General features: G+C 35.2%; 1 protein-coding gene and 1 long non-coding RNA gene across 47 annotated transcripts in view; one reads left to right on the top strand and one right to left on the bottom strand.

The window, feature by feature from the left end:
• CCDC91 (coiled-coil domain containing 91) overlaps window positions 1–17163 on the top strand; it is a 381232-nt gene that overhangs the window by 272658 nt on the left and 91411 nt on the right. For all 46 annotated transcript variants that reach the window (XR_014082453.1, XR_014082452.1, XR_014082451.1 and 43 more), the window contains one exon: window positions 1188–1301. Coding sequence is in view for 42 of the 46 variants with exons in the window: in XM_081591771.1 (XP_081447897.1) it covers window positions 1188–1301 (114 nt within the window). In the remaining 4 variants the exon portion in view is untranslated. The remainder of the gene's footprint in view (window positions 1–1187; window positions 1302–17163) is intronic.
• LOC145546055 (uncharacterized) lies at window positions 10106–16786 on the bottom strand. The gene is made up of 2 exons (XR_014082454.1): window positions 16307–16786; window positions 10106–12044 (listed from the first exon to the last, which is right to left on the bottom strand). It is a non-coding gene; the product is annotated as an uncharacterized LOC145546055 (long non-coding RNA).

Genomic DNA, 17163 nt, shown 5'->3' with positions numbered 1-17163 from the left:
TCACAGATATAGAAACTAAACTTATAGTTACTACAGGGGACAGGAGGAGGCATAAATTTAGAATTTGGGATTAACAGATAGGGCTTCTCAGGTGGCTCAGTGGTAGAGAATCTGCCTGCCAATTCAGGAGACGTGGGCTCAGTCCCTGGGTCAGGAAGATCCCCTGGAGAAGGAAATGGCAACCCACTCCAGTTTTCTTGCCTGGGAAATCCCATGGACAGAGGATGCTGGTGGGCTACAGTCCAGGGGGTCACAAAAGAGTCAGACCAAACTCAAGTATGTATATGTGTGTGTGTGTGTATAAAATTGGGAAAAACTAGACCAAAACATGTATACACTACAAAGTGAAGGGTCCTCAAGAATAGCAAAATGAGGGAAATACTATTGAGAAATATCAAGGGATTTTCTAATTGATTGCCTGTTCAAAGAAAGATACTACCTGTGTAGACAAAAGGAAGTTAGAGTTTGTAGCATTCTTCCAATCTCTGAAATCCTATTTTAGCACAAAATATTTCTTAGTTTTTGAGAAGTGTTATATTTATTCTTCAGAATTTTAGCCTTCTTTCTCTTTACCTGAAAATTTGAAATCTCTTAGGGTCCTTTATTACTATTTCAGTGAAATGAGTAGTACCACTTTTCTCCCTAGATTTCTCATTTCAGATATTAGGACACAGAGTGAAATTTTTACCTCATTGATGGTGTCCAGCTCTCAACATTTTAACCTGGCAGGAGGACTAAACTAGCTGTAAATCTTACCACCCAGACCACACTTGATTATTGTGTGATGGGAAAGCTAAACATGAATAAAACAGCCTAGAACATTAGGCTGTTCTTGGAAGAATAAATACAAGTTGGAAGTCTTATGTGAATAGTGCAAAGTACAGGAAGGCAATCAATCATGTAAACATCAAATGAAAGGTTGGTAAGGAAGCCATTAGAGTCTTTTAGGCTCTCCCTGTAATAAATGGCTTACTCCATTTTTTTTCCCTTTCACTCAGTTTGGAAAAGTGAATTCTGTGGAATCTCTTCACAGAACCCAAGAGATTCTATAAGTTCTTATTCTTGTTTAAAGATATGCTTTGAACAGAATAAGTTCAACCCATTGAACGTTTTTAGTTTATATAAAATGGGCACAAACATGTCATAGCATATACCTCCCTGACTTTTTCTCATCCTCCCACAAACAGGAAACAGTTAAGGCAGCAATAATAGAGGAGCAAAAACGAAGTGAAAAAGCTGTGGAAGAGGCAGTGAAGAGAACAAGAGATGAACTGATAGAGTATGTAAAGGAACAGAAAAGGGTAAGTATCCCCTGAAGGGTTTTAATTTGTTCTTCCATAAACTGAAACATTGGCTTCCATACAATGATATGAAATTTTAAAGTGTTTAAAACATCCTTTTTCATCTAATTTAGGAATCTTCATCTAATGTTTTTTCTTGTATAAGTATATATTCTAATAATTACGTCTGTAAACATAAATTCCATTTGTTAATAAAAAAAGCACTGAATAATTTCCTGCTGGATTCCCAGAAATGACCTATTTTCAATTTGACTTTACACTTAAAGTAGACAGGTATAGATTTTTTTAAGTTTTTGCCATAAGTTTGTTATTTCTTATGTAATGGTTGTCAAAATTTGTATACACTCTTAAGGCATTCAGACTAGGTTAACACCACTGTGGTTCTAGTAGATTTTATTGCAGTTATCAGATTAGGGCTCTTCTGCCATAGTTCCGTTTTGAGAACAAAATTCAGAATATGCTTGTCAGAATTTATAATGCATACTGAAGCTTTACAAAATAAACGTCATTTTGGTACAGTGTGGTTTTATTAATTTGTGAGTCTGAGCAGCGGCTGAAAATAATGTATTTAACAGCTTAATTTGTAGACTTTTCAACAAATCTTTATTTTTTTTAGTATCAGGATGAGAAACACTTAGGATGAGATGTTTAATGGTAATCTCTGTAATAAGCATGTTAAATTACAGTATATTATATAATAACTTATATGGTGAATTCTCACACACTATTTTATGTCTTATTTATATGTTTAGTATAACATAAAGTATTAAAGGACTAGATATTACACAATATATGGTATTATATCGTAATAAAATTATAAATAAAGCATAAAACATCGTGTGTATGAGGATATTTGGCACAAGTAATGGTTGTCAGAATAAAAGATTACTCTTCAGTTGGCAGTTAAGTAGAAGAGTAATGACCCTCCTAGGAGTGTCATAAGAACTCATGATACCACTTTAGTTCCATACTCTTAATTTAAAATCAGTTTTGGTATGATAAAAGAAAATTCTTACTCCTCAATAGCTACCATTAAGTTTCAACAAAGAGTTTGTCAGCAGAGAAAAAAAAAAATGCTAAATAAGCTTTCCAGATTAATTAATCACTCACAGAAGCATTTCATGTGGGATTAAATCTCTGTGCAACTTATCTCAAGATGTTTTTAAAAGTAGTTTAACCCCCCCCAAAATTTTCTAATAGATATATAACCTTCAGAAGAGTGACTTAGCTGCTAAAGAATCCATCTGCAATGTGGGAGACCTAGGTTCGATTCCTGGGTTGGGTAGATCCCCTGGAGAAGGGAAAGGCTACCCACTCCAGTATTCTGGCCTGGAGAATTCCATGGACTGTATAGTCCTTGGGATCGTGAAGAGTTGGACACAACTGAGGACTTTCACTTTCAGAAGAGAAAATTCTGAGCCAGATGTCATCAACTGACCTTTCAGGAAGTGATATTTTCCCAGAAAACTCCCATTTATATGTGTATTCTCAACGAGTTCATGTTAAAATAACCTACTTCAGAAGCAGTCATACAAGAAAAGAATTATAGATGCTTTCCACATACACACAGGAATTGTGATAGTGAGAGAACACAGACTTGAAATAAATTAAGAGCACTGTGGATGTATCCTTTTAAAAAAAAACAAAAAAACTGAAGTATAGTTCATTTATAATGTTGTGTTAGTTTCATGTGTATAGTAAAGTGATTCAGTTTTATATATTTATATATATATATATATATATTTCAGATTCTTTTCCCTTAAAGATTATAACAAAATATTGAGTATAGTTCTTTGTATACACTAGATCCTTATTGGTTATCTGTTTTACATATAGTAGTTCGTATATGTTAATCCCAAACTCTTACAGATGTATTCTTTTTAATCATCTTTTCTTAATAATATATGGCCAGTTCTTATTTGAACACATACTTTGGATAAGTAATTATGTAAAATAGCAAACTTATTCATAAGGGTGTCTTAGATGAATATTTCTTTGATCAAAATGGAAATTTTCTCTTAAAAAAACTTAAAAATTGAATATTACTTTCCGCTCAAAAGAAATCTTGTGGCTACCATTAGAAATATTTAAAATGAGAACAGGAAATGCCTTTAGAGGAGTCTTCTGATTCCTGTGAGAAGTAATTAACCCTTGAAGAGAACTGACAATGATCTCTGCCATTTAATGTGTGATCTTGCAAATTATATTAAAGGATTGTGCTTGCGTACTCAGTCATGTCCAATATTTTGCAACCCTATGGACTATGGCCCCCAGGTTCCTCTATCCGTGGGGTTTCTCAGGCAAGAATACTGGAGTGGGTTGCCAATTCCTCCTCCAGAAGATCTTCCCGACCCAGAGATCAAACCCATGTCTCTTGCATTGGCAGGTAGATTCTTTACCGTGGAGCCACCCGGTAAGTCCATATTAAAAGATTCAGTTCAGTATCAGTTCACTCGCTCAGTCATGTCTGACTCTTTGTGACCCCATGGACTGCAGCCCGCCAGGCTTCCCTGTCCATTACCAACTCCTGGATCTTGCTTAAACTCATGTCCATCGATTCGGTGATGCCATCCAACCATCTTATCCTCTATCATCACCTTCTTCTTCTGCCTTCAATCTTTCCCAGCATCAGGATCTTTTCCAGTGAATCAGTTCTTTGCATCAGGTGGACAAAGATTGGAGCTTCTGCTTCAGCATCAGTCCTTCCAATGAATATTCAGGACTGATTTCCTTTAGGATTGACTGTTTTGATCTCTTTGCTGTCCAAGGAACTCTCAGTCTTCTCCAACACCATAGTTCAAAAGCATCAGTTCTTCAGTGCTCAACTCTTTATAGTCCAACTCTCACATCCAGACATGACTACTGGAAGAACCATGGCTTTGACTAGATGCACCTTTATCAGCAAAGTAATGTCTCTGCTTTTTAATATGCTGTTCAGTTTGGTCATAGCTTTTCTTCCAAGGAGCAAGCGTCTTTTAATTTCATGGCTGCAGTCATTGCACCATGGCTACAGTGATTTTGGAGCCGAAGAAAATAAAGTCTGTCACTGTTTCCATTGTTTCCCTATCTATTTGCCATGAAGTGATGGTACCAGATGCCATGATCTTCGTTTTTTTGAATGTTGAGTTTTAAGCCAGCTTTTCCACTCTTCTCTTTCATTTTCATCAAGAGGTTCTTAGATCCTCTTCGCTTTCTGCTGTGAGAGTGATGTCATCTGCGTATCTGAAGTTACTGATATTTCTCCTGGAAATCTTGATTCCAGCTTGTACATCATCCAGCCTGGCATTTCGCATGATGTATTCTGCATATAAGTTAAGTAAGCAGGGTGACAGTATACAGCCTTAACATACTCCTTTCCCAATTTGGAACCAGTCCATTTTTCCATGTCCGGTTCTAACTGTTGCTTCTTGACCTGCATACAGGTTTCTCAGGAGGCAAATAAGGTGGTCTGGTATTCCCATCTCTTGAAGAATTTTCCAGTTTGATGTGATCCACACAGTCAAAGGCTTTAGCATAGTCAATGAAGCAAAAGTAGATGTTTTTCTGGAACTCTCTTGCTTTTTCTGTGATCCAGCAGATGTTAGCAATTTGATCCCTAGTTCCTCTGCTTTTTCTAAATCCAACTTGACTAGCTTGGGGAATTTTGAGTATTACTTTCCTTGCATGTGAGATGAATGTAGTTGTGTGGTAGATGAACATTGTTTGGCATTGCCTTTCTTTGGGATTGGAATGAAAACTGACCTTTTTCCAGTCCTGTAGCCATTGCTGAGTTTTCCAAGCTTGCTGGCATATTGAATACAGCACTTTCACAGCATCATCTTTGAGGATTTGAAATAGCTCAGCTGGAATGCCATCACCTCCACTAGCTGTGTTCGTAGTGATGCTTCCTAAGACCCACTTGACTTCGCATTCCAGGATGTCTGGCTCTAGGTGAGTGATCACACCTTCGTGATTATGGGTCATAAAGATCTTTTTTGTATAGTTCTTCTTCATATTCTTGCCACCTCTTCTTAATATCTTTAGCTTCTGTTAGACCCATACCATTTATGTCCTTTATTGTGCCCGTCTTTGCATGAAAAGTTCCCTCAGTATCTCTGATTTTCTTGAAGAGCTCTCTAGTCTTTCCCATTCTATTGTTTTCCTCCTTTTCTTTGCACTGATCACTGAGGAAGGCTTTTAAATTATCTCTCCTTGCTGTTCTTTGGAACTCTACATTCAGATGGGTATATCTTTCCTTTTCTCCTTTGCCTTTAGCCTAAAAGGTTAGTATCTCTTTATGTTAACTAAACTAGTTATCACCTTTAGAAGTGTTCATTAAATCACAACAGTCATGACAATATTAGATTCTATTTGGACCAAAGTTCCACTTCTCTATCCTTCTTCCCTTATATAGTAAGAACAATAAATTTAATACAAAACAACTGTCACTTAATATATGTAATGAAATAGAACAGATAGAGTATGGAATCAGTATATATGTGCATTATTAAAAAATAAGAAAGGCCTGGTAACATTATTTTTTATTAATTAAAAATGTGTTTTTTTGATTAATGTTTGGTATTCTATTTCCTCTGCCATTTATAACATGATTCTAATAGTTTATTTGACTCTTGTTACTAGATTTATAGATGATTAAAACTAATTTAATTAATATATTAATAGGAAGTTTATTACTTTCACTTCGGGACTTGAGAATTTTTTAAATAACACACATTGTGGAATACTTTTAACATTTGAATGTTTCCACCTCTCCAAATAGAAAAGCTATAAAAAAGAAAAGTAGATAGAATATCTAAAATGAAAACACCCACTATGAGATTTCTTATATATATAACTTTTTAAAAATTAAGATTCTCTATACTCTGATTCTTTTTGAAATGTATTTCAGGGTTTCAAGTTAATTTTTATGAATTTTGGAGGCTTGGAAGTTTTTCACATGCACACAAAAAAGACATCTCATAGCTTATAAAGTAATACTTAGAAGAAATAAAAGGTTTTTTTAGCAAATTCATAATCTTTTTGTCTGTTTCCAAAAGACTAAATTAGAGCAGCTCATCTCTCCTTCTTCCTTTGTAAGATGAATTTCTTTTTGCATCAGAGAAGAACACTTTTCCAGAACAAAAATTTTCCTTTCTCCTCTCCAGCTTTTTTAACTAGAGTCAACTTGAGATTTTCAACATTAGACACCTCAAAAGCCCTGTAGACCTTGATTCCAACTGGGCTTACATTCCAGTCTGTGAAGTAATCGTCCCCCCTTGAAGTTTTCCAAAATCTTTGAAAGAAGTCTAACCCTGTGTTAGTTTCTGTCTTTATATGTCCTTTGTCCTAACCAGTCTTTAACTTTTTTTAAAACTGTAGTATAACAATCTTCAACATACATTGTTAAGCAAAAGCCACAGTTTGAATCATTGTGTATAGGAGTGGCCTTTTTTTCTGTGATGCAGAGTAAGAAATGCAGTTCACATTGTGACCCAGTTTTCTGTGAATCTATAACAAAAATAAAAATTAGAAAAAAATTTTACAAGACAGTACCTACCCTTACTATGAACAGTGTACTGTGGCATTTTCTATTCTTTTTTTTTGTTTTTTACAATTATTTTTAAGTAGATAAATTAAGATTTTTAGTTGGAATTTCAAAATCTCAAAAATTAAAGAGTGAATAGACAGAAAAGTAAGAGAATATAGTAGACCTGAAAAGCACTATAAACCAATTCAACATAATTGAGAGTTTTCACACAACAGCAGGATACAAATTCTACTCGAGTTCTGTAGAGTATAAACCAGGAGACAGTGGGACATATCCAGGGACTTTAAAACAAGGTACAAAAATTTCATAGTCTAAAGATATTGAAGTCATACACAGTCTGTTCTCTTATCACTGTGGAATTGTTAGAAATCAATATCAAAAGATAGTTAAAAATAACTACATATTTTCATGTGCAATGTGACATTTACCAAGAGAGATTTTTGACTTAGCCTTTAAGTCTCAATAAAAGTTCAGTGTTTTAAAAGAGAAACAGAATAAAAAATCTGAAATGATTATCTTTTCAAATAGCTTATAATTTATCCTACAGTATTAAGTGCAGTAGAATTACAAATCACTATAGAGGATAATATTCCTTTTCCTGGGTATCTGGACTCAACAAGTTTTTAATCAGTCATCCAACTCTTTTGAGTATTACAGTTATACTCAGAATTAGAATTATACTAGGATTAAATTAAAATTATATTGAGAAAATGTTTTACTTTTAAATGTTATTTACCAGGGTTCTTTGTTATCAATAGAGATGTCACTAAACTTTGTAAGTACTCACCTTCATCCGATCTAAGCATCTTAGATCGGATGAAGGGATTACCTATACCTATACTACCTATGTACTAATTATGTGAATCAAAATTTACACTGAAATTACATCCTGAATTATTTACTAAGTTGAATACATAATACTTATACTGTTAGTCTAATTCATAATAATAATCAAAAGTCTGTGTGTAATCAAACTATTCAAAGAAAGCTTTTAAAATGATCAACCAGAAAAATAATTCAAATTAATAATGAATCTGTTTCAGTGACTATCTTGTAAGTGCTTTTTTGTAGGTATTCTAAATGATAGTATTAAAAAATCCTCTATAAACTCTATCTTGTTAAACCGAGAAAATTATTATATTGAGTTCACAAATATAGTATGAAATTGAAAAGCCAAAGTTTTGCGATCTCACTTCTTATAAATTTTTTCATATTAATTGATAGAAATTGTCTAGATTTTTAATGAATTTAGAAATTTTCATTATAATTTATATAAAAGAAAGGGAAAGGTAAAAAAGAAAACCTGATAAGATTTTAACATACACTCAATTTATCTGGGAATCAGCTAGGTATCCCTAAGTGTAATGATTTATAACAGCCATACTATATACTTTATTAAAATTATTTTTTTTATTTTAAACTCTCTTGAGTCACTACAAATTCTGGATTAAGGGATAGCAGACTACATCCCATGGGTCAAATTTGATTTTCTGCCTGTTTTTATAAAGTTTTATTGAAACACACAACCACATCCATTCATTTATGTATTCATGCTGCAACCACAGAGTTGAATAGTTCAGAGAGATCGTGGGGCCCACATAACCTAAAATATTTACTGTCTGGCCCTTTACAGAAAAACATTTGTCAACTCCTGTTCTAGGCTATCAAAATAATCTTGATGAGAAAATTTCTTCCTGTCAGCCCTTCAAGATATTTATTCTTTCATTATGCCTCATTAAAACTAGACAATTGAAATTCCTAAGGTACTGGAAAAGATTTCTCTCTTGATATTAATTACCAGATAAGGCATTATAGTATTGCAGACCTGGTCATTAGTGACATAAACTTTATTTTAGACTAAAGGAGATTGTAGAAAAATGAGATGGGAAAGACCACATCCCTTGACACTTCCCTAGGGAGGAAGAATTTGTGGTTGAAAATGACCTATGGCCTTTGGATTAAAATGAAGTGTTCTAACTCATCCCACAAGTTAAGACTGTTACACATGAGCTTGCTATGAGGGAGGAAGTGTGAATAATATTCAGCAAGCAACAACTACTCACAGCCAAGCAGTGATTCCTAAAAAATAAAATCCCATCCAAATGTAATAAAAGATTATTTTTTTTTCCTCTTAAGAACCAGAATTATGGCCTGTATTTTCTAAATCACCTCCAGGAAAATAATCTGCACTTTAGAGGATTCTTTTAATTTAGATCTTCAGAGAGGAGTAAGGAGTAAAGTAATCTTTACTTCAAAGTTTCTGTGGTCAAAGCATTGTTATAATTTTTTAATTATAAAAGGACTCATTTGATCCAGGTTTCCTACAGTATTCTTGAGTGTTAGCATCTCAAACTGTTTAATAAAAGGCAGTATTTGGCCAATATGAACTCTCTTTAGTTTCTGATCTTTTATATAGTTACTTGAATTAAACATGATTTCAAGACAAGTTCTTTAATAACTTGTGTTGCCTTACTTTTCTCCTCTTAATAATTTGAGAGTCAGACCAGCTGGTCTCTAGTGTCTCTTACAGTTCTGAAATCTGTTAAGGCTATGAGTAACATTTTCCTTGACAACTGATGAATCTCTCCACAGGTTTTTAATTATTGGTATAAATCACTTGCATCATTTATATTTATTTTGTGTACTATTTATACATCAGTGTAGGGAATGACACTTTCCTGACATTCCCCAGCCTCTTGCCCCTTCTCATCCTAATCAGTTGGCCTTGCTTCTCCTATCTTGGGGCAGGCTATATTGTTACCTGCACAAGAAGCAACTCAGTAGGAATTCAGCATCTGCCCTTGTAACTTTTGCTTTGGGTCTCATATTAGAAAAGGCTTTTATCTGACCAGGTCATATTAATATGAATAATACACCCTCACATTCAATCATTATCTGTACTTTCAGCTGTGCCTCATTTTTTATGTGAAAGGGAATTTAAAGGTTTGTATAGGTATGATCTAAAAGGTTACTGTATTTTTATCTTATACTCTGAAAGCTTATTTCATACAATATACCTTAAAATCAAATTTATTGCTGTTTTTCACTTTATATTTTAACAATCTTCTTGATCCTCTTTCTTATTCTCCTGGACTCACTTACATGAGAATAATCTTGAAAGAACTTACTTACATGTTAACAATCATGGACTATGGTAAGGCACGTCTATTGACCATTTCCATTTCAACAGTGGGGTTATTAAGAAGATACTATAGACATAACAGTGCTTAGATTAAGTACTCTAATTCCTGTTTCAGGGATAAGACCTAAATATGTTCCAACTTAAAATTAAAATTTATGCATTTGCACTTAACTGGTTTGGCCCAGCAATTATTTAGTACTCTTCTTTGTTCTTTGTGATAACATTTATGTTTAAGGCAAAGCAAAACTTCTAAATCAGAGTACAGTAAGTATAAATACTTTAGTTGGAGTCAGTATCTAAAAATGCCCATCTGTTTTTGTGTAACTTATATATTCATCTAAATAATTCAATCACTTCTTGAATCATTATAGTGACGATTAGCTTTATTCTTCATTAAAAGGTTTTAGCTTTTTCTTAAATATTCAGTTGATTTTTCCATTATTGTACAACATTTAAGTTCTTAAAATTCAGATGGTGATAAGAATTTATTCAAGTCATAGTCGAATCAACAAAATCAAAGTGTCAACTTTAAGTCATAGGCCACGGAAGTGAAGAGTTGACACACCTGATGGGTATGCTATCATTAAAAGCCTATAGTTGGGTATAGCTTCTTGAGATGAAGAATAGCTAGATGACTTGTGATGTAAACAGTGAGCAGCTAATGTAGAAGGAAAGGCAGAGGTCAGATCTAGAGGAAGTGGTGGCTACCAAAGACCCCCAAATTGAAATTATGATGATGAAAACAACAATAGAAGCTAATACTTATATAGTCTAAGGATATTATTACATGTGTGAGTGTGTATATATTCATTACTCACAGTAATGTTATTAGCCACCAGATCACAAAGCTATAAAGTGACAGTCTGCCTCTGGAGCCTGAGCTATTAACCGCTGGGCAAACCATTTCTGTGGGCAAGATGCAGCAATGAAGAACAGGGAAGAATTTTGTGAATAGGTCAGAGTGAAAGTTTCAAATTAAAAGCCAAGAAGAGTAAGAAGATAACAGAGATTCATGTTTATATTTTATTAGTTGTATGGCACTACATGGTATCTACCAGATCAAAGCTCCTGCAAAGGACCAGAACCACCATATCTTTAAAAAGTTATGAGTTTTGTTTTAGAAGGAAGGTATAAGAGCATATTATCTTAAGTCATTATATAAGTTCAAAAAATGGCTTGAAGCAATAGTAAATACCATAACATAATGTAGTGCTTGAAAAAAAGGTCAAAAACATTACGCTGATAATAATTAGCAATAGAATTCCAGAAGATCACTTAAGACTGCAATGATAAGAGTGGGCTTTTTGATTTCAGTCAAATAGAAACTAAAATATGGACTAGCTGCCACTGCTGCTGCTAACCCACTTCAGTCGTGTCCGACTCTGTACGACCTCATAGATGGCAGCCCACCAGGCTCCTCTGTCCCTGGGATTCTCCAGGCAAGAATACTGGAGTGGGTTGCCCTTTCCTTCTCCAATGCATGCATGCAGGCTAAGTCACTTCAGTCTTGTCCAACTCTGCAACCCCATGGACAGCAACCCATCAGGCTCCTCTGTCCACGGGATTCTCCAGGCAAGAACACTGGAGTGGGTTGCCATTTCCTTCTCCAAATATGGATTAGACTACATAGTAAACGGAGGATGGACAATGTTATATGAGAAACCAAAGGGTTTGGTCTCCTATAGGAATAGGCAAATTAATTTGTAAACATTTTTACAAAGAATATAGAAATCTAGATTCTTGATATACCTTTTGGTTGCAGTTCTATAATGTACTAGTACATGAAGCTGTTATTATTGAGGACAGTGGAGATAGAGGTTGTTTTGTTTTTTTTAAGATATTGTTTCACTTGCCGTTTAGCCAACCTTAGAAGTTAAAAAGCTTGTATATATAACTTCATTTATTCATGAACTATTTATTAAGAGTCACAGTTGCCTTTACCATGCTGCTATTAAACTGGTTAGAAAGAAATGAATAAAAAGTGGTATTTCAGATTGCCAGCATCTTGATCTATACAACATAGATCCTTATATCTATACAACATACATCTTTATATACCCTTCCATCTTCCAACCTGAGCTGTGTACTGGGAAGTTTCAGTTTTAAATTTTTTCCCATTCTATAAAGAAATGTTAAGCATCTTTAATGATGTTCTGCTGTGCTTAGGACACAAGGATAAATGAGATAATCAAGAAAGAGAGCTTTTACCTTGATATCTGTAATAGCAATATGTATTTGTTTAACAACTAAAATATAGAAAGATTTTTACATACGTTATTTGATTCTTATAAGTTCAGTTCAGTCGCTCAGTCGTGTCCAACTCTTTGTGACCCCATGAACCGCAGAACGCCAGGCCTCCCTGTCCATCACCAACTCCCGGAGTTTCCCCAAACTCATGTCCATCAGGGTCTTTTCCAGTGAGTCAGTTCTTCCCATCAGGTGACCAAAGTATTGGAGTTTCAGCTTTAGCATCAGTCCTTCCAATTAATATTTAGAAATGATTTCCTTTAGGATTGACTGGTTTGATCTCCTTGCAGTCCAAGAGACTCTCAAGAGTCTTCTCCAATATCACAGTTCAAAAGCATCAGTTCTTTGGCATTCAGCTTTCTTTATAGTCCCAACTCTCACATCCATACATGACTACTGGAAAAACCATAGCTTTGACTAGACAGACCTTTGTTGGCAAAGTAATGTCTCTGCTTTTTAACATGCTATCTCGATTGGTCATAGCTTTTCTTCCAAGGAGCAAGCGTCTTTTAATTCCATGGCTGCAGTCACCATCTGCAATGATTTTGGAGCCCCAAAAAATAAAGTCTATCACTGTTTCCATTGTTTCCCCATCTATTTGCCATGACGTGATGGGACCAGATGCCATGATCTTCATTTTTTGAATGTTGAGTTTTAAGCCAGCTTTTTCACTCTCCTCTTTCACTTTCATCAAGAGGCTCTTTACTTACTTTTCACTTTCTGCCATAAGGGACATCATTGGAATTAATGCTCGTTTCTAGGGACATATAGGCTAATGCTAAATTCCCTTAAAATTATACTTCCTCTAGGAATTAAAAAAAAAAGCAAAACAGAACTAACATGTCAATGTTACTTTAGCCCTTTAAAATATATTAAAATATACATGTTAAGTATTGCAAACAATTGTTTTTATGGAGTGGATCAAGAAAATGAGCCATGAACTGAACATATTCTGTTTGAAAGCTGCTCATTTTTTTTAAATTCTAAAGTTCAGTTAGCTTGGAGAATATATGTATTTTATTTTGGTCAGTTTTAGCCTGGAGCTAAACCACATTGTTGTTCAATCACTAAGTCGTGTCCAACTCTTTGGGATCCCACGGACTGCAGCACTCCAGGCTTCCCTGTCTTTCATTATTTCCCAGAGTTTGTTCAAACTCATGTCCATTGAGTCGATGATGCCATCCAACCATCTCATCCTCTCACCGTCTTCTCCTCCTGCCCTCAATCTTTCCCAGCATCACAGTCTTTTCCAGTGAACAGCTCTTCGCATCAGGTGGGCAAACTATTGGAACTACAGCTTCTGCATTAATCCTTCCAGTGAATATTCAGGGTTGATTTCCTTTAGGATTGGCTGTTTTCTCTTCCAGTCTGACACTTCTCTTCCGTGGCTCTCAGTTTTTCATTCTTTCTGCATGACTTGCAGGAGCTTAGTTCCCTAACCAGGGATTGAACCTGTACCACAGCAGTGAAAGTGCTGAGTCCTAACCACTGGACAACCAGGAAATTCCCTCAGTTTCTAATTCTATTTTGTGATGTAGAAAGAAGAAACCGTTGTAATTACAAAAAGATACAATGATTGAGCAATATCAATTCAGGCTTTGCACTAATATCTACAAAAGTTTCTTGTAAAACATTTAAACATACACTACCTTGCTCTTGTATACTTTAAACAATTGGACTATAGAAATTATATCTCTTGGATTGTAGACTTCTCCATAGTAGGTTAATAGTCTTTTAACTATCCTGAATATTTATGAATACCTGCTAGTTCTGATTCTTTGATTTCTTTTTCAAATATATAAATAGTTAAGAAATGAATTACTTTTTATGTGCTGCTTTTTAAAAGAAATTCCTGAAGTGACTGTTTTCTTATTTACTTCCACTGTCAAAATCTCCAACTTCCAGTAGAAAGGAAATGGTATTATTACTCAAGAATATTTGATAGTTTTAAAATTTACTCTATTTGATTTATTGTATAGTTATTTTCCATCATATGTATCTTTTCAGCCATCAGTTCTTTCCTTTAAAAAAAAACAGCAAAAATAACAATTTGGTTTGTAACTAATAGTGCCTTGGAAACAGCATGAAAAAATCATTTTCTAAGAGATGCGGTATTTTTCTTCTCATATGAAAACAGAGAAAAACTCCTGATGTTCTGTTCCTTGCTGATTCATATGCACTGACATGACCTCTCTGTGCTCCTGTCCTGCTCTGGAAGCTTCGTTCTCACTCTGTAAGGGGAGCCCAATTATTTAATATATGTGAGCTCCAGTCTGTAACAGAGAAGTAAAAGATATGTCATTTATGATCATCACATTATTTTTTTATGAAACTGTTAGGTTATAGGTGAATCATGTCTGACTAAATTGTCAGATTGTTTTTGTTATTTTTTAAAAATGGTAATACTCAATGGAATAATACTAAATGGAATACTAAATGAATAGTCAGGATGGTAATTTTATTAGCACTTCTTTTCCTTCTCTGAGATTGATGTACCAGTGTACATCTCTTCTGTTCTTTCTCCTTTAAAGATATCCATTGCCTTGTATTTTTTTCTTGTAATTTTTCATTCCTTCCTTCATCATTGATTAGTTCAACTGAGATTCTGTACTTGAGATTTCATAATCCTCAGTTTATATGGAAAGCTCCAACATTCATATCAGTTTACCACCTAAGAACTACTTTTTATCTTTGTATCCCTTGATCAGAGAATTTGAGAGTAACCTAATATTAATATCCTATAAATAGTTCATAGGTTGTTGGTCTGTTTGAAAATTATGTATTTTTATATTCAGATTGAACTCCTAATTTTAAGCAACAGTTTTCTATGATTGATTCAGCAAAAAAAAAAAAAAAGGAGTTTGTTTATTAAGAGGTAAATTCTCCAAGCCAGGCTTCAGCAGTCTGTGAACTGTGAACTTCCAGATGTTCAAGCTGGTTTTAGAAAAGGCAGAGGAACCAGATATTAAATTACCAACATCCACTGGATCATCGAAAAAGCAAGAGAGTTCCAGAAAAACATCTATTTCTGCTTTACTGACTATGCTGAAGCCTTTGACTGTGTACACAATAAACTGTGGAAAATTCTGAGAGAGATGGGAATACCAGACCACCTGACCTGTCTCTTGAGAAACCTGTCTACAGGTCAGGAAGCAACAGTTAGAACTGAACATGGAACCACAGACTAGTTCGAAATAGGAAAAGGAGTAAGTCAGGGCTGTATATTGTCACCCTGCTTATGTAACTTATATGCAGAGTACATCATGAGAAACGCTGGGCTGGAAGAAGCACAAGCTGGAATCAAGATTGCCGGGAGAAATATCAATAACCTCAGATATGCAGATGACACCACCCTTATGGCAGAAAGTGAAGAGGAACTAAAAAGCCTCTTGATGAAAGTGAAAGAGAGTGAAAAAGTTGGCTTAAAGCTCAATATTCAGAAAACTAAGATTATGGCATCTGGTCCCATCACTTTATGGCAAATAAATGGGGAAACAGTGGAAACAGTGTCAAACTTTATTTTGGGGGGCTCCAAAATCACTGCAGGTGGTGATTGCAGCCATGAAATTAAAAGACGCTTACTCCTTGGAAGGAAAGTTATGACCAACCTAGATAGCATATTAAAAAGCAGAGACATTACTTTGTCAACAAAGGTCCATCTTCTCAAGGCTATGGTTTTTCCAGTAGTCATGTATGGATGTGAGAGTTGGACTGTGAAGAAAGCTGAGCGCCAAAGAATTGGTGCTTTTGAACTGTGATGTTGGAGAGGACTCTTGAGAGTCCCTTGGACTGCAAGGAGATCCAACCAGTCTATCCTAAAGGAGATCAGTCCTGAATATTCATTGGAAGGACTGATGTTGAAGCTGAAACTCCAATACTTTGGCCACCTCATGTGAAGAGTTAACTCATTGGAAAAGACCTTAATGCTGGGAAGGATTGAGGGCAGGAGGAGAACGGGATGACAGAGGATGAGATGGCTGGATGACATCACTGACTCAATGGACATGAGTTTGGGTAAACTCTGGGAGTTGGTGATGGACAGGGAGGCCTGATGTGCTGCGATTCATGGGGTCTCGAAGAGTCGAACACGGCTGAGCTACTGAACTGAACTGATTTGGATGAGAGAAACAGTTCAGTTTCCAAAATTAAACCCTAAAACCATGACATAGAACTGGCCTAATGAGGAAATTCTGCTGCTACTGCTCTCCCACCAAGTATAAAAGAAGACTACGATTACTTCTGCTTTCCTATTATGCCATTTGTGTATCACTAAAACCGTTTCACAACCTCTGCTTTGAAAACGCAAATTCTGCCACCACTCTCACCAGCAGGGAAGATTCCACATCAAGTTTCACTGTTCCAATTGCTTATTTCTTATTTCTGATTCCTCTATCAGAACTCCTCACAGGCTCTTAATAAACTGTTGACAGTCTATTGGTCATTAAGTCCAAGTAGATGCTTGGACTGCAGCCTGGACTAACTAGGAAGCTTTGTTTTTCCTCCAGGGTCCGCTCACAAGTAGAGGCTTTCAGGACACTTCATAAATAGATCAAAACAAGATTCCCAAGCTTTAGAGTATATATGCATATGTCTTACCTTTAAGAGTCCCATCTAGCTCTGTGCTGCTCTTTTAGTGGCAGAAGGTACAGTAAGTTATCTTTAACTTTGGAGAAGCTGTCCTGATATGCTGAAGATCACTGAACTCTCAGAAACTTCACTGAGGTGTAGCTCTTATATTTTTGTTTGATGTATCTCTCACCATACTGCACTCACATTAGACTCACAGGTATTTTTTACATACCTATTCTTTATGAAGAATCTTGAGTATGTATTATTGTAGGTCCTGAAACATATATCATCAGTGTAGTTGTCCTTTGTAATAGTGAGACAGTAATGGTCTTAGTGAAGTAAGTATACTGTGGTTCAGAGCCTAAAAATGTATATAA

Source organism: Giraffa tippelskirchi, chromosome 4 (assembly GCF_054371585.1).
Source record: "Giraffa tippelskirchi isolate mGirTip1 chromosome 4, T2T-mGirTip1v1.2.pri, whole genome shotgun sequence".
NCBI classification, from domain to species: Eukaryota; Metazoa; Chordata; class Mammalia; order Artiodactyla; family Giraffidae; genus Giraffa; species Giraffa tippelskirchi.
The sequence above is the reverse complement of the archived record's forward strand: the minus strand, read 5'-3'. Positions and strand labels throughout refer to the sequence as shown.